The 19278-nt window shown below is 40.0% G+C and overlaps 1 protein-coding gene across 1 annotated transcript; it reads left to right on the top strand.

Annotated features, from left to right (window-relative positions):
- Nucleotides 1-4167: 4167 nt before the first annotated feature.
- On the top strand, nt 4168-5596 carry LOC111565013 (cytochrome c oxidase subunit 8A, mitochondrial-like). The gene is made up of 2 exons (XM_023264946.3): nt 4168-4351; nt 5289-5596. The coding sequence occupies exons 1-2, from the start codon at nt 4235-4237 to the stop codon at nt 5382-5384; spliced, it is 213 nt and encodes a 70-aa protein (XP_023120714.1). The 5' UTR covers nt 4168-4234; the 3' UTR covers nt 5385-5596.
- The last annotated feature ends 13682 nt before the right edge of the window (nt 5597-19278 follow it).

Genomic DNA, 19278 nt, shown 5'->3' with positions numbered 1-19278 from the left:
GGCCCTATCTGCAACAGGCAGATTTTCCATCCATCTGTGTCTACAGAAAGGCAGTGGGAAAAGAGCTGAACCAGTAAGTTTTGCAAAATCTTCTCTTCTTGCAGGGACATTGTGAAAAACAAAGTGCATTGCTCTCAACAGTTTCTCAACGTTCCACGTGGAGAACCCAGTCTTGAGTGAATTGTGCAGCGTGTGCAATCCACAGTTCCCAACATTAATTAACTGCTGACCTCCATGTAGTTCAGCATGGTCTTGCTGGAAATTATTGAGGAATTTCAAGTTCACATTTGGCCCATCCATACCTGTGGAAAGGAGATTCTTCATGTCCAGCAGGCGCACACAAGTTTAAGAGTAGAAATATTTTATTTCAATTACTTGACATGAAAAAGAAAAATTGTAAAGGTGACAACCTATTTGATTGCAAATTTGATCTAATAATTAAAAAACTATAATAAAAAAAATCATTTTTAAAGCTTCTCAAAGCAATACGATTCACTGAGAAACGTTGATCACATCTTTTATCTTTAATTCATCCAAATAACATTCCATGAACAAGAAGGACAGCTATACTTACTTTGAAATGGTGCAGAAGATCTTCAGTCTTTGAATGTCCCATGAACTGTGATCCAAAATAACGTGACTGGAAAACACCAGTCCCCCAAGATTGAACATGGACATCTAGTTGTTTGTTTTTTGTTGACTTGAAACTTTCATCAAACATCAGAACAAATGATCTTGTATTGTTCACTGCAGAAATCAGTTCATTTTTAAAGTGTGGGGAAAGTCCAAACTTTAATATGTAGCTAGTTTTGTCCCTTCCACAGGTGAAACATTTAGCTATTTCTGAATCAGGAAACATTGCCTGGAATAATTCAGAAATGCATTCATTTAATGCGTATGAGTGGTGCTTCACAGCAGTGTTCAGACACCAGAGGACCTCTGCCTGCAGCGTTGCATTCGATCCAAAAGATGCCTGAAACCATGCCCTGGAAGATTCAGGATATAGTAGATGGGAGCCTGCAGTCTGCCCATGTTCAGGAGGTAGACACAGGAAAGTTGAATGTTGTGTTCAACGTTGGGATGGAATTAATGGTTGATTTAATTGATTTTGCATGAGATTGTTGTTTTATTGTTTTTTTTGTCTTTGTTTATTTTTTTTCCTCAAATGGGGCACACACTGATTTTTCTCCTTTACTTTTCTTATTTCTTAACATAACATGTCTGATGATTTAACCCTCGTATTATGTTGAAAAAAATTACATTGATTATGTTGCAGGTCATTTTGACCCATACTGTGTAAATTCATTCAAAACAGTCAACAAACCAGGTTAAACCAATAACAACTTTATTTTAGATCATATAAGCATTTAGAAAAGAGACATAATTTGTTTATTCCAACACTATATTTAAGAACTATTTAGTTAAGTTTTTCCCTCTTCTTGTCTTTTTCATATACTTGTCCAATTTTCTCAGATTTTCAGTGTTCAACATTTTCAATGTTCTCCACATGATGGACAGAATGTAACTTTGTGCTTTCTGCAGATGTAATTCTTGCATTTCACACAGGAAGTACTTGTTTTACTGTCCTCTTGGGAGGGACAGACCTGGCATCTTTTCCGGTTCTCTACACCTGCGTCCACTGGATCCATTGCAGATTGGTTGGATGATGCTGGGGATCGAGCTGGCCTGGCTCGATCCCCAGCATCAGGGGCATGTTTTCATATTGTGAGCCTCCTGGAAATCCCTGTAAAATGGACAGTAGTTGTGCTTGAAAGTATTCTGGGCAAGTTGATGTTCATCGATTTGTTTTCAGTGCCTGGTATTGTTTTTGTTGCACATTTCCCTAAAAGACTGGAATGGGATTAACCATTTTATGAAGTCAAGGACAAAGGATAGAAGAGCCCATTATTTTTGCAAGCAGTTCAGACTTCCATCATCTACACACCACTTAATGCTCATTAGGGTTGCAGGGGGACTGGATTCTGTCCCAGCTGACTTAGGGTGAAGGCAGGGGACACTCTGGACAGGTCATCTGTCTATCACAGGGCTACATATACAGACAAACAATCACACTTGCATTTACACCTATGGACAATTTGGAGTTAGCAATTAACCTGAACATATTTTTGGACTGTGGGAGGAAGCTGGAGTACCTGGAGAAAACCCACACATGCACAGGCAGAACATGCAAACTTGGGAAGGTGGGGATGTGAACCAGGGATCTTCTAACTGCAAGGTGAAAGTGCTAACCACCAAGTCACTATGCAACCCCAGTCCAGACTTCTTTTTGAAAATGTTCCTATTTTAATGCCAAATCATGACAAATGCTTGAGATCTCACAAAAGTTAAGTTTGTTCTTACATGTAAAATCCATTAAAATGAGGATCATGTATTTGAGTTCCTATGTTCACATATCCTGTTTGTTTCTAATGATTATATTTTCAGAACTATGTTTGTATACATTATTAAAATTCACAACTGTCACAACTATAAACCTACAGTGTCTGTCTCATACAGCTCACCAGGTGCTGCATGTGTCCATTGGGTGCCATGGGTCTTAAAGTTCATATTTCCAATGTAGCCATCTTAGAAAAAGTCTAAGTTGTCTTAATGTAAAGCAATTTTAACAATGAAAATATCCTCTTATTATTGTCAATAATGATTGCATAATAGGCATAGGTTTAATGTAAATTTAATTGACCTAATAAATATAATAGTGGTCTTTCAAATAAAGATGAATTCTGCAGAGAAAATATAATTTACCTAACACCTGAAAGAACTTTACTCATTCAGTCTGTAATACTACAATGGTTATCAATGAAATCATGTCTATTAATTAAGTGAGTGCTGACGAAGAGCTCTTTATTTGCTCTGAATGAGTTCAGCATGAGATGCAAGAATTGAGCTTAACTGCTTTAAATGAAAGACTGGCATGAGATTAGATTGAGTGCCCTCGGATTTCTTTGTTTGAGATCAAAAAGAGGCACAAAAGTTGAAAAAATCTGAGATTTCTTTGAGATCTTGATTAGATCTTTTTTTTTAAAAAGGAGACTGATTTGAGATTTGTGATCCATTTAATTTTGAAGAAAAAAAAAAAAACAAGAGATACAGGAGAAATAAGCCATAGTCTCATTTTGGTTTCACCTGGATATCGTAGTTGTCTGAACTAAATAAAACATTTCTGAGATCTCTTTTCTTATCTTCTTTTTCTCTGGGAGCAGAGGAATTCCAGTCAAAAGCACCTGACAAGGAAGAGGAGCAACACATCATGCAAGATGATAGATGTCTGGAGGTAGAGAATAGAGAACTGGCAGGGGCTGAGCAACTCACTTGCAACTAAATAATCACTTACTTTCTGAAACAAAAGCATTGGACCTACACCAAACCCATGTTACCCACAAGGCCAAATTCTTAAAGGGAGAAAAGAAAAGCCAAAAATTTGACAATGACAAAGAATTTGCTAATGATTATTTAAGACTGTTAGCTTGTTACATATGCATGCCCACAGTAAAATTAAATTTCAAATCAACTAAACATGATTCTCATCACTTGGTAACTGTTGGTCATATTATTAAAACAGTTCATAAAGTGTCTTTTAGAAAGTATTTGAGGGAAGAATTAAGCCACACAGTTTGTTAATCTATTTTCAATTGAGATCATTAACAGTTAGTATAAATATTTTTCCCGGGTTTCCAGATGTCTTGAATGATTTACATAAAGTAGCCTAGGCTTCAATTTTATACAAATGACGTATGGGTAACAAGACAACATGTATCTTGAAACGCATCACAATGCTACCAGGATGTATTGCATGGCTGCTTGCACAGACAATGAATGCATCCTGTAAACACACATCAGTAGACAATGAAGCATTGAAAATTATCTGAAATTCTGTGGCAATGTATCATTAACGATATTTGTCAAATAATTGTGTTGCAGAAAAAATACAACATTACAATCTAAACTATAGTGGGGGTTATTTGTAAAATAGTTCAACAGAAATATTGGAAAGTAAAGGTACATTTCAAAAAATGTGTTTCTGGAGTACGCTCTCCGTCATAATCATCATACCTCCATTGCGCATCTTCATCCACAACAGTAGGTGGCACTGTGCGGCTCACTGATGACGTTCGGGGAGGCGATAAAGAGAGGTGACCTTGGCATGTCAGCACTTCCTCTTTGTATGATACTAGCTTTGTCAGTCGAGCAGAGTTTTGTTCGCTGAAACAGAAATATGCCGGTGTTTCTGAGGACTTTCGCAAGCTGTGCTGCTCCTGCCCTGCGGAGACACAGCATCACACAGCGGGCTCATCTCTACACCAGACCGGCCAAGGAAAAGATCGGTCCAGTTGTAAGTGTGTTGTATCGTTGAAACACAATAGCCGTATGCTAAAAGCTAGGAATTGTCCTTGACTGACGAGGTCGCTGCCTGTAAAATCAACGTCTTTGGATTTTATCCGTTTAGAGCAAGTGAGTCTGATTAACTAAACAATCTGAATTTAAATCTCTGTACGCCCGGTATGTTGATTTGTAATTCGTAGTTCTCCTTCCTTTTGTCAGAAAACTAGGCCCAAACTACTACCGATGCGCGTTGTCAATGTTATTTCCCAATACCTTCTTGTATGAGGTAATGCTAAGCTGTTTGTGTTTTGGTAGTTTTCCTTAAATTGGTCGTAATCGTTCAAATGGCACTATGCTATAACATTTGGCCACACACAGGACAATCTCGTGCTATAACCAGTGAAAGAACTGATTACTCCTCTCCGATGTCGTCTTCACAAAGAAGAATGTGAAACTTCTATAAATTACCGTAATGAATTACACTTGGATGCAAGGCTGCCACTAAGGATTACCTTTTCAATTAATTAATCTATTCAAAACTACTGATCAATGTATTCATTATGTCTAATTTTCAGTTTAAAAAAATATAGAATGAGTATTTTAAATATTTTATTGTGACAAACTGTCTATTATTGTATACTGCAGCCACACACAAAATGAAAGAAGAGTTTACATTTTAAAATATAAAATTTTAGAATTACATCGAAAACTCTTACCAGGACAAAAAGGTAATTTTAAAAAGAATAGGATTTATTAGATTCATTATTGCAACTCTAAAATTCCTATTTGTGGTACTTCTCTCGCAACATTATGAATACCTATCACTGTATTTAAGTTAAATTACATTTCCAGCCTCTGTCTGACACGTTGAGATTAATGGATCGTGTTCTATGAAGCAGTAATGATGTGACAGCCGACTACATGCATTCTATCTCGCTGTTGTTCAGGAAACGGTTGTCGGAATTGGCCTGTTCTCCCTCGCCATCCTGGGACCGTCTGGATGGATCCTGGCCCACCTAGAGGACTACAAGAAGAAAGAATAAAGTGACATTTTTTTTCCAGTGACAATCTGGGACCATCACCAATATGTACTGCTGCAGATTGGAACCAGTTTTACCTTTCAGTCTTCTACCTCTCTCACAGTTCCACTCCACATCCCAGATCCAAACTCGTTATTCTCTAAATGCTGACGCTGAAGCATATTATACATCTTCTCTAATAAGGAGTATGTTACAGAATTAAACTTTAAGTGCAACTATGTTGTTTGTGTGAACTTTGTCACTATTGCATGAAGTTTAAATCTAGAATGTGTATTATTTTATCCTAATAGAGCAGTTTAAACTTGATTTCCTGAATTTGATGTTTCCATGTTTGAAGAAGTTAGAATATTTAATGCTCTCTGAGGGCTTGATTAAAATGATTTAATGCTTGTCAAGAGCTCTTTTTAAACTAAGAAAATGCTAGAATATATACAAAAATCTGCTAATATGCTACAGCTTAACCACACTATGAATAAACACTGCAAATAAAAGGAGGGTTATTAAAGTAATTACTGCAACTCAAAAAAAATCCAATAACTGAATTTCTTTGACCACATGGTTGGTGAAAGAAGATTTCAAATCAAATTTTTCGGTCAATTTCTGCTTGACCATCTCATTTGCTTAAGATTTTTCAAGCATAAAATATGAAAAAGCTTTATTTTCACTGTACATAGCACTTCAATGAGACTTTCTGTGCAACACCTAAAAGAACACTACATACACATACACTTTTGCCACACCTGAGGGCTGCACTATTAAGTGAGATTAGTGGGTTAGTGAGGTATGTTGAGCCAAGGTCAAGTTTTCAGTGTCTCAAAAGTGGCTCTCTTTTAACTTGCGAGATCTCCATGGTAACTTATATGAAGGTGTTACCCTGGTCCAGAGCAGGTTATATTCAAAATTTCAGATTTAAACTGGCTCGAAGAAGCGTCTCCAATTAACCATGTTGTTTCCTAATGATTTTCTATAAGTAGTACAGATTCTAAACTGAGGGAATATCTTATATCTGCAAATCTGTTATGCTACTAAAACCGCTATATAAAGCTGTGTAGTTATATTATTGCACACTGTATACGTCAGTTTGCCATGGGACTTGACATGTAATTCAGGTGAGGGCTGTATCATGAAGCAAGATTAGTGGGTTGGTTAATGAGGTATGCTGAGCTTAAAGTCAGAGTTTTCAGTGTCACAAAGGTGGCTCTCTTAACCTGCTAGATCACAATGGTAACATGTGCTGTGGTGCTTACCTGGTTCAGAGCAGGTTATGTTCATGGTTTTGGATTTAAATGTGCTGCAAGAACCATCTCCATTTAACCAAATTATTTCCTTACAATTATTTAAGAGTGATACAGATTTTTAGCTGAGGGAATGTCTTACATCTGCAAACCTGTTGAGCTGTGCTTTACTTACATCACTGAATGAAGCCACACAGTTACATCATCACAAACTGCATGCATCATGTTGCCATGGGAACCTGACATGCATTCAGCTGATGATCAGATCAAATCAAGCTTTACTGTCATTTAGCTGTGCATACAACAGTAGTGCAGGCAAAATGAGAGAGCGTTTCTCCGGGATCCAATTTAAAGCAATTAAGAGAACACGTATGCAGTTACCCAGCCACCCAGCCACCCACCCACCCACCCTTCTGCCCACACACATACACACATGCCTGAGATGTCATTTTTACAAATTTGGCAGTATTTACAACATTAGCAGTTGAATTGTTTTTGAGGGTCCATAGCAGCAGCCTGTGATGAAAAGTGCACAACAACCTTGTTTGAATGATAAATAATTTAAATACTGAAACTAAACTGAAAATAGTAAAATTAGATTTAAGGTGCAGGTGTGTGTGCAAATCCAGATCAGCAGTTCAGTATTTTAACAGCTTGTGGAATGAAGCGGTTGATCAGTCTGGTGGTTCTTCCTTTGATGCTCCGGAAATGTTTGCCTGATGGCAGCAGTTCAAAGAGTTTATCGAGAGGATGTGAGGAGTTCCTGACAATGTATCATCTGCTCCTGCAGCGGCTGTGGAAAAGATCTTGAACAGAGGGGAGGGAAACTCTGATGACCCTCTCAGCTCCCCTGACTAACCTCTGCAGGGCTTTTCTGTCTGACACACTGCAGCAGCAGCAGCGAGATCCCAAAATGGCTTTTGTCCGGCCACTAGGTGGCAGTGGCATATGGCAGAGCGGTTCTGTCATATGCCATTCAGCAGTGGCTTATGGCAGACTCAGGATTGGTATATGGCAAAATTTTTGTCCGGCCACTAGGTGGCAGTGGCATATGGCAGAGCGGTTCTGGCATATGCCATTCAGCAGTGGCTTATGGCAGACTCAGGATTGGTATATGGCAAAATTGTGTGACTGGTGGTTTACCGTCAGAGGGAGCAGCATGGCAATGCCAGTTGTCTTGCCTACCCGCCAATTCACTTTACAGCAGTGTTCATTTGCGATGTGGTTTTTTGAATCATTGTTGACGCTAGTCACAAAATGCTGTCATGCAATGTGCTTTTGATTCACGTGCAGTGCGATTTAGATTTATTGTATATTTTTTATGTTTCTCACACTGACGTCTGTACACGTATGACCGCCGATGAGTACAGTAAAGTCATGGGCCGTGTTAAGTGACTATAGTGGCTAGGCTAACCGTGTTAGCCACCGGAGCCAGCCTAGCCTTAACCAGCCATATGCTCTAATACTCTATACACTGTATATACTGTGTGTGCGCGTGTGTGTGTGTGTGTGCAATCGCAAGACGTATGCTTGCACTTTTGTTTTTTTTTTATGAATGACTGTACGTTATTAATAGTGCTATATTAAAACTGTTACAGTTGCATGTCATTTTTAAGGGTCATAAAGACATTCTTTTACTTTTGAAATCAGCCATATACAGTTTCACTTGTGACATATAAGCCACAGTTTGCACCACATCTACCAATTCTACAGCGCTCGTTAGTAATAATATTAATAATAAAGGCAGGGACAGGCCTTGCGTGTATGTACAGATGATACTTATTTTTTCACAGAAATATCCGCTGTATTAAAAAACTGTGCTTCATTCACACGGTCAGATATCTGCCAGTAGGGGGCGTCGTTGGTGTATTTTTCCAAGTCAACAATGACAAATTTTAGAGGTTTCTTAGGTGAAAGATGAGAGATTGCTGAGAGATGACTCAGAATTGAAACTCAGTACACGCCATTTTTAATTCCTCTACTTATCCACTACCGCCACATGGTTGATTGTGACCAGTGACATTATATACGCCATTACCAGTGTAATACAGTGCCACACGCCATCATCCTTGCCATATACCGTTTCAGATTTGCCATGTGCCATTTCATTTTTGCCACATGGCATTTCGGTCTTGCCATGTGCCATTTCCTTTTGCCATATGTTATTTTTGTAACATATAATAAATAAAATATATAGTATAATAATGAATAAAATAATAATTAACAATAACATAATAATAATACTGTATAATGTAATGTTTTATAATTTTGTCTAATAATGTGTAATAATAATATATAAAATTTGCCGTTTGACTGGTAGCATTAGTATACTTTTATTAAGAAGATTTTGAATTAACTACATTAGCCTCACAATGTATAAATGAAACCAGAAAAAATTACATTCATGACAGTTTGGAGTTGGAGCTGGATTTATTATATATAACATAAAAGATTATCATTACAATATTTCTAGCTTAATAAAACAGTAAACACAGTATAGATCTAATCAGAAAGGACAATATGAATAAAAAATATTAAAGAAAGAAAAAAGAAAAGATAGAAACAATTCAAATATACAGTGATAGGCTTAAATAATTCAAAATGATATAAACATGTTGTTTTTTGTTTGTTTGTTTTTTGTGTTTTTTTTTTTTTTTTCACGTCATTAACAATCATGGCCCAATTGTGCCCCTGAAACGGCTTTTACCCATCTTTGTGGTTTTCCCTTGACAGAAACCTGTCAGAGCCATCAAGGAGGAGTTCCACAGGATTCCACGTGAATCATATAGAGATCTGTCAAATTAATTTTAAATCATATTCTGTTGATGGGGCTGCACAGTGGCGTAGTGGTTAGCACTTTCGCCTTGCAGCGAGAAGATCCCTGGTTCGCGTCCCGGCTTTCCCGGGATCTTTCTGCATGGAGTTTGCATGTTCTCCCTGTGCATGCGTGGGTTTTCTCCGGGTACTCCGGCTTCCTCCCACAGTCCAAAAATATGCTGAGGTTAATTGATTACTCTAAATTGCCCGTAGGTGTGAATGTGTGAGTGCTTGTTTGTCTATATATGTAGCCCTGCGACAGACTGGCGACCTGTCTAGGGTGTCCCCTGCCTTCGCCCGAGTCAGCTGGGATAGGCTCCAGCCCCCCCCGCGACCCTAGTGAGGATTAAGCGGTGTATAGATAATGGATGGATGGATGGATGGATATTCTGTTGATGACATCGTGCTGCAACCTCAGACTGGGATTAGTAATTTTAATTTCTTTTAGGATTTCTCAGTGTGATTGGCTGCATAGATGGCACACACATCCCCATCACAGCTCCCTCACATAATGAAGCTGATTATGTGAATAGGAAGTCCATTCACAGCATAAATGTGCAGGTAGGCTACAGGTAGATTGACTATGGTTTCAAAATGTTAAAGACTGCATCATAGTTCAACATCTGTCATTCTCTGCACTGTCAAGATCATATGTGATGCTGCATACTTTATTTCTAATGTGGAGGCCAATTGGCCTGGGTCTGTTCATGACACAAGGATTTATCATGAGTTTAACGTGAGCAACAGACTGTAACGTAGTAAGCAGCCTAAAGATTTTCACAATATATTCATAATATATTCACTTGTCTCCCTCCTTTAATATACTCTAATGTATCCACTATACATTACAGGAGAGCTTGATAGCCTTCTGCTGGGTGACAGGGGTTACCATGCCAACCTCGTCTGATGACCCCATACCCTGACCCTGAACCAGGCCCCCAACAGAACTTCAACTGGGCTCACTGCAGGACGAGAGCCCGGGTGGAGATGACCATAGACCTGCTGAAAGCCTGTTTCCAGTGTCTACATCACCTCAGGGTGACTCCTGAGAGGCCTGTGATATTATTGTGGCATGTGTTGTTCTTCATATTATTGCCACTATTAGAGGAGAGCAACACTCTGCCCTACAAACTGAAGACCCGGATGATGACCTCATCCACCTGCCAGCTATCCAGGACGGCAGAGCAATCAGAGACACCATATGCAATAATCACTTTAGAGTTTGAGTCACCATCATCAACACCACAGCAGTCAAATAAAGACATGATACACATTTCATTTGGTCTTCTTTATTTCCTACAAATAAAAGAGCCAGTTTAGTTAATGTTCCAGTAGTTAACATAATTCACCTGTGACCATGCACCCACCTCTAACTTGTGCTCCAGTATTTCAATTTCCAGATCTGCCCTCCTAATCTGGTGGTCCAAGTATTGCATTTCTTTATCTGTTTTTTGGATTTTTCTCAGCAAGTGCAGTTTGTAAATCTGTTTTACTGATAACTGGGAATACATAGAGGACATTAAATTATACAGTTGCACATGAATTCCACAGAATGAACCTCTGGTGTTTACTGAACATCCATCTCACTGTGTCAATCTGTGCAGTGGAAGTTGAGGAACCATCCTGCTGCTGTCCAGCCATGCTCTGTTAAAAAGGATGAGAATGTGCAATACTTCTGTGTAGGCTAAATGTCACACTCTATATTCCACCAGAATGTTAAGAAATGTGAAAATGTCTCTCTCTCTCTCTCTCTCTCTCTCTCTCTCTCTCTCTCTCTCTCTCTCTCTCTCTCTCTCTCTATATATATATATATATATATATATATATATATATATATATATATATATATATTTGACTGAGTAGAAGTCTTTGTTAGTTTAAATAGTCTTAATTATTTAACAGAACATGATGTGGATGCAGACATTTAGGCTATGTGTGGGATAAAACATCTGCAGAGTCAAACAGCCACTTAATATTTAGGCTACTTTACAATGTAAAACATGATCAAAATGAGGTAGCTCCATGAGATTATGCCGACGTCTTACCTATTTTAAAAATGTTTTTATATTTCATCTTAAGCTCCTGCCACATGCGCTTCTCCCCTGCAGGATTGCACCTAAATGAAATAACTTAATAGGCTACCATTCAAAAAGTTTTCCCCTGTAATATTTTTGTGATTTAAACTTACGCATTGACCCGGGCAGCAATGTTCTCCCACGCCGTCTCCCTCTGTTTTGCAGCTGCAGGTGTTGCACTTCTTTCTAAAAACGTGCTCAAACTCGCTATATAAACGCATTAAGATTTCCAATTCAAACGGTGTAGTCCTCCGCTTCCCCGTTGCCATGGTGACTCGTCGAATCGGCGCTCCATTGATACTGGCTTTTCAGAGTTGTGAAGCAGCAGCAGAGAACCTGTTTCGTGAAACGGACCACTGGGGTCCGTTTCACGAAGCAGGTTCAACAAACTCTGAGTTTAACCCTGAACTCTGAGTTGATCTACTCTGAGATAGAAAACTCTGAGTTTTCGGTTTCACAGTGGCTCATTTGAGTTGGTTAAATCAACACAGAGTAGTTTCACCCGGAGTTAAGCGCGTGCACCACAACTCTGAAAAGCCAGTATCAATGGAGTGCCGATTCGACGAGTCACCATGGCAACGGGGAAGCGGAGGACTACACCGTTTGAATTGGAAATCTTAATGCGCTTATATAGCGAGCTTGAGCACGTTTTTAGAAAGAAGTGCAATGCAGCTGCAAAAAAGAGGGAGACGGCGTGGGAGAACATTGCTGCCCGGGTCAATGCGTAAGTTTAAATCACAATAATATTACAGGAAAACTGTTTGAATAGTAGCCTAATAAGTTATTTCATTTAGGTGCAACCCCGCAGGGGAGAAGCGCATGTGGCAGAAGCTGAAGATGAAATATAAAAACATTTTTAAAACAGGTAAGAAGTCGGCATAATCTCATGGAGCTACCTCATTTTGATCATGTTTTACATTGTAAAGTAGCCTAAATATTAAGTGGCTGTTTGACTGTGCAGTGGTTTTATCCCACACACAGCCTAAATGTCTGCATCCATATCATGTTCTGTTAAATAATTAAACCTATTTAAACTGACACAGACTTCTACTCAGCCAACAATACACACACACACACACACACACACACACACACACACACACACACACACACACACACACACACACACACACACACACACACACACACACACACAGACACACTTTTCTGACCGTCCTGCATACAGTTGCCTTACTGAAGTGCTCTGCATCTCCGACATTATATAAAAAACTTCCATTTGCAAAGAACCGCAGCACAACACACAATATCTGATGGGATGTGAGAGCATGACTGCAGTTGGTAATGTTGCAAATGTAAGGACGGATGAAGTTGTGTATGTAGATTATGGACTGTGACGTGAAACGGTACCGCTCTAAAAGATAATTGTCCAGAAATGCGAGAACATCTATACGCGGTCTGAAAATGATCTCCCGACGAATATTTAATTCTCTGCGCAGTAATGCTGCTCCTTCATCCACTGGATCGTTAATAAAAGGACATGACATTTACAGACGGCAGAACTAGGCTTCGCCAAAACTCGCCAGCTGAATGAGGAAATCAAATAGCGTGTGGCTGAAAGAGGGCGGAGACAGAGAGAAACTCGAGGTTTACTGAGAAAAACCTGGTCCCGACCAGGTTAGAGTCATAGAGTCTGTTACTACGGTAACTGACCGAGAGTTTGTTACCTCTCTTTGTGAAACAGGCTAGAGTTACTCCTCTGTCTCTGGTTTGAGTTACCTCCCTTTGTGAAATGGAAAACTCTGGGTTTCCCTCATTTCAGGGTTAACAAACTCAGAGTTTTCACTAAACCTGCTTCGTGAAATGGACCCCTGAAATATCCACCATGTTGCCCGCATACGGTGAATGCATCTGTGTGAGTGTGCAGTCCCTCTACATTGACAGTTCCATTTCCCAGACACAGAGTCAAAGCTGACCCTTGTGTGACCAAATTTGCACCAATTGTCTATTGTGTTAGTGAAGACAGAAAAAAAACACCCATCTCTTTGAATATCCCATATCCCCATAAAAGATGGGGTGAATGATTTCCACTGTTTCAGAGCCTGTTGGTGTATTTCATCACATTTTTCAGCCCATTCCTTTGTGATGAGTCCCTTGTCCTGCATTTCTCTCAGAGACTGTTGTTTTAAGCTTGCAGGTGGACTATATGGTTCTGCATGCTGTGTTCTCTCTAAATGAATACACGCTTTGGCTGGATTTCCAGATGTAGCCTCATTAGCTGCTGGCAGAAATCTACCTCACAATCAATTGCTGGTGTGTTTGTAGATTTAATGACATGAATAGGGAACAAAGGACCATGCTCAAATCTAGGAGTTACATAAATACCATTTTTGCTGTCAATGCACACCATTGGTAAGGTATTTAAATTGTGCACTTGTCGTAAGTGCTTTCATAAATTGCTGAATGTACTGAAAGAAGTGCCACAGTGTTGACATGACAGCTTCTCTTGGGAGGGTTCCTTGCTTTCCTTAACGCCCTTGTCCGTGTTGCTGTCATCTGATTTTACAGAGCAGAAACACTTATAAACAAACATCCCCATAAATATATACACACACATATACATCATGGCGATAGACATACACATACATCCATCAAGCGCACTCTCACACACATGCATAAAAAGCACACACACACACACCCCCACCCCCACTCCACCTGTAAATACTCCAGTGAACTCATTATTCGCTGCAAAACTTTGCAAGCACGCACATGCTAAAACAGTGTTAAGTATTAACATAGACAACTATGTTACAGCAATAGCACTGCATACCTTTCTTTCTATCAGCAGTAATACCTGAAAATAAGGGTAAGTGAAACGTGACTGACTGTATTTCATAATGTACATTTTCATATTCCTGCAATGTAGTCTATGAGATGTAATATAGTTCTCTTACCGTGTATTCTCTGCATGTGATATTTGAATGTTTCCGGTCTTGACAGCAGTTGGTAATTGCAGAGTGGGCAATGATAATGGCTTCCTGTTGAATCAGAACATTTGTCCTTGCAGAAGCATGCTACCACAAACTTCTCTGTAAAATGACAATTATAATATTATTATAATAACACCTGCAGCTTGACATTAGCTTCAAGATGTAAAGCCCCTTTCATAACACAGAAATATGCTTTCCTCTACATGAGGGAAAGCACGGTACATTCTTTTACACAAGACAGCCATAAATTTGTCTTTTTATTTTTATAAATACGTTATTACACAGTGATCATCTTTGTGCGTAGTAGTAACAGCCAGTGTTGGGCACTTTAAAAAAGTAATTACTTTTACTTTAATACTTTAATAGTTACTCGTTACTTCTCACAAAAAGTGAGTAACTCCATTACTCCACTACAAGAGTAATTAGTTACTAGGGAAAGTAACTATTGCGTTACTTTTTTTAAGGTTAAGCCTGGTACCCGGGGCATGGAGAAAAAAATAATATTTTACTGCTACGATTCGTCTGCCTTTGAACAAACCTTTTATGGCCATCAAACAGTTAAAACATTTGGGAATCAAAGCCATCTTCAAATCCACTGGAGGCGCCTATTAACGTCACAACATGGCACTTTTGTTATAATGATCAACAGGGTGACTGATATCACGGTTGGCACTGTTGTTCAATTGGAAATGTCATCAGTTAAAAAAAAGGACAAAAAGAGGCACTCCTTGGGAATCACTAATCTGGTATTTTGTTTAGTGGCACATACCTGTTGTCTGGTCCAAGAAATACATGGCCTGCTTTAGATGCTTATTCCTGAGGTCATTGCCGTTGGCCAACTGTTTGGTGTTGCAGAACAAACACTCCTCAGCAGCACAGGAGTAAAATGCGTCAAGGTGTGTAAAAACCTGATGAGATCCTATGAAACACGTGAAGCAGCAGAATTTAAAGACGTCGTCAATCGAAATGATTTTTCTTCGATACAGAAATCAGATAATTAGCCTACAAAAACCATCTCAAGTACCCTAGGGCCTTAGAAAACACAGATAAATTAAGTAAGAGTGTAATAAAGTATTTTTCTGTGATGACGAACAAAGACCCAGACCAAAAGTTGCTTTGTAAGTGTTTCAGTTAGCATTTCTTCACGCCCATATCAGCTATTGTCATTTACCATATCTAGGCTATTGTTCTTTAATACATTGATTAAAATATGTAATATAGGAAGAAACTTACCAGCCATTTCCTTGAATTTCGTAGGTCTAAAACTGTGTGACAGAAATTCCCTTAGGTGTTGCCAAATGGAAAATTCGCAACTACTGCCAAACTTATCTTGCAGAAGTAGACAAGTAGACTGAAATACCCCAGGTGAGGTCCCACCTTCAAATATCATCCCTCCTCGTTCACAGCACCTGCGACTTATCAACGCTCCCACTCACATCTCGACCTATCATTGACCTTCGACACTTGGCCCCTTGTTGTCAATCAATAAGTCACCTTCACTGTTGACTGTTCTTCTCTGTTTTTCTTTTCGTTAATTTGAAGGGAACAAGTTTGTACTTTTATTTCTGGAAAATATATTTAGGCTAGATGATGAGATTATGGCACCATGACAGAGTAGTTTCTTTATATATAGGCTAGCCTAGACTCTTTTTCTCAGTTCCCAGTTAAGTCTGGTGTAGTCTTTACTTTAATAGTATGGTTTCCGTTACATAACAGTTTTTAGTTGTTTGTTTAAATTTTGTTAATTTCACCAATAACTGATTGTCCCCCATTACCACCACGGTGGGTCCTCATGGCCCTGATCCTGACCGCGCCCCGTGAGCTGCACCGCTTCTTGTAATGTATGTGTAGTGATGGTAGGCTATGCTGTGCATAGGATGGATCAAATGCAGCGAAATAATTGTATCATGGGGACTAATAAAGTGTTCACTTCAAATCATAGAAAAATACAATAAACCTAAATCGCACTGCACGTGAATCAAACGCACATTGCATGACAGCATTTTGTGACTAGTGTCAACAATGATTCAGTCGTGTTGTCAATAAAGAACAAAAAAACATGTTGCGAATGAACACTGCCGTAAAGTGAATTGGTGGGTAGGCAAGACAACTGGCATTACCGTGCTGCTCCCTCTGGCGGTAAACCACCAGTCACACAGTTTTGCCATATACCAATCCTGAGTCTGCCATAAGCCACTGCTGAGTGGCATATGGCAGAACCTCTCTGCCATATGCCACTGCCACCTAGTGGCCGGACAAAAGCCATTTTGGGATCTCACTGTCTCTCCACTGCAGCTGGAGTACCATGTTGAGATACAATACGTCAGGACACTCTCGACCACACCTTTGGAGAGAGTCCTGAAGAGAGAGGCTTGTTTTAGCTTCCTCAGGAAATGCAGTCTCTGCTGGGACCGTTTTAATATCGCTGAGGTGTTCTTATTCCAGCTCAGTCCGGTGAGATCTGCACTCCAAGGAACTTGATGTTCTCCACTCTCTCCACTGTGTAGTGGCTGATGCTGAGGGGAGCATGCTCAGGTCGTGACCTCCGGAATTCGCTGATTATCTCCTTCGTTTTGTCCACGTTGAGCAGCAGGTTGTTCTCTCTGCACCAGCCCTCTAGGTGTCTCACTTCATCCCTGTACATTGATTCCTCATCCCTATGAATGAGTCCCACCACTGTGGTGTCGTCAGCAAACTTTATGATGTGGATCCCCTGTTGTGTGGCTGCACAGTTGTATGTTAGGAGTGTAAACAACAGTGGACTGATCGCACAGCCTTGAGGAGATCCAGTGCTCAGTGTGATGGTGCTGGAAAAGTTCTTTCCAACCTGTACAGACTGGGGTCTCTCAGGCAGAACGTCCAGGACCCAGAGACGTGCCGGTATCCAGGCTCAGTAGAAGGAGTTTCTCCATTAGTCTCTGGGTCAGAGTAAACCTCCTCTTTGGTCGTCCTCTAGGCCTCCTGCCTGTCAGTTCAAAACTCAGCATCTTTCTACCGATATATTCACTATCCCTCCTCTGTACAGTCCAAATCATCTCAGTCTGGCCTCTCCGCCTTTATCTCCAAAACATCTAACATGCGCTGTCCCTCTGATGCACTCATTCCTGATCTGATCCATCCTGGTCACTCCCAAAGAAAACCTCAACATTTTAATCTCTGCTACCTCCAGCTCTGCCTCCTTTCTTTTCTTTTGCTGATACTCTTTTATCACACATCACACCTGACACTTTTCTCCACCCATTCCAACCTGCTGCACACATGTTTTCACCTCTTTTTCACTCTCTCCATTGCTCTGGACTGTTTTTTTTTTTTTGGCCTTTTGTTGGCTTTATTCGATAGGTCAGTAGAGACAGACAGGAAAGCAGGGAGAAGAAATTCTGCAGAGGACCTGCAGCCGTGAGCTGGAATCGAACCCCAGCTGCTGCGTTCTTGGGCCGCCCGCTCAACCTGGACTGTTGACCCTTAGTACTTAAAATCCTTCACCTTCTTTATCTCTACTCCCTGTAACCTCACCCTTCCACTTGGGTCCCTCTCATTCACACATGTGTATTCTGTCCTGCTGCAGCTATCCTTCATTCCTCTCTGTTCCAGGATTTACCTCCACCTCTCAAGGTTTTCCTCCACCTGCTGCCTGCTCTCACTACAGATCACAATGTCATCTGCAAACATCAAAGTCCATGAATTCCTGTCTAACCTCATCTGTCAGTCTGTCCATCACCACAGCGAACAAGAAGCGGCTCACAGTTGATCCTTGATGCAGTCTACCTTGAACTCCTCTGTCACATCTACAGCACACCTCACTGTCTTACAGCCCTCATGCATGTCCTGCACCACTCTAACATACAGACTTTCTCATGAAGTACCACATTTCCTCTCTCGCTATCCTGTCACATGCTTTCCTTAGATCTACAAAGACACAATGCAGCTCCTTCAAAGCAAATACTGGATCTGAAGTATTATACTGCTGTTCACAAATGCTCACTTCTGTCCTTAGTCTAGCTTACACTACTCTTTCCCATGAATTCATTGTATGGCTCATCGACTTTATTCCTTTGTAATTTCCACAACTCTGCACATTTCCCTTGTTCTTAAAAATTGGCACCAGCACACATCTCCATTCCTCAAGCATCTTCTCATTCTCTAAGATCTTGTTGAACAACCTCGTCAGAAACTCTACTGCCACCTCTCCATGAAATTTCCATACCTCCACAGGTATCATCAGGACCAACTGCCTTTCCACTCTTCATCATCTTCAATATACCCTCCTCACTTCAGCCTTACTAAACTTTGCTACTTCCTTGTCCATAATGGTCCCCTCTTCTACTCTTCGTTCTCTCTCATTTTCCTCATCAACTCTTCAAAGTACTCTTTCTGTCTTCCCATCACACTTCTGGCAACTGTCAATACATTTCCATCTCTATCCCTAATCACCCTAACTGCTGCATGTCCTTCCCATCTCTATCTCTCTGCCTTGCCAACCTGTATAAATCAGTCTCTCCGTCCTTACTGTCCAGTCTAGCATAAAAGTCATTGTACGCCTTTTTTTTTTGGCCTTTGCCACCTCTACTGTCTACTGTCTACTGGGTAAGGTAACATTTTCATCTCTTTGTCCAGCCTACAAAGTGGGGTTTGAAAAATTTCCTTAGTTATGTTTCAAGAACTATTTTAAAACTCCAGAACTCTGTTCTACTTAGATCAGGCTATCTAGCAATATTTTTGTCTCTGTTATGTTACTTGTAATATCTGCTCTGATCAGGTATGAACATTTAGCAAAAATATATAGCTTTTCATTTTTGTGATCAAGTATCTCATTTTAAAAAGT

Source organism: Amphiprion ocellaris, chromosome 20, assembly GCF_022539595.1.
Source record: "Amphiprion ocellaris isolate individual 3 ecotype Okinawa chromosome 20, ASM2253959v1, whole genome shotgun sequence".
In the NCBI taxonomy this organism is placed as follows: Eukaryota; Metazoa; Chordata; class Actinopteri; family Pomacentridae; genus Amphiprion; species Amphiprion ocellaris.
The sequence above is the reverse complement of the archived record's forward strand: the minus strand, read 5'-3'. Positions and strand labels throughout refer to the sequence as shown.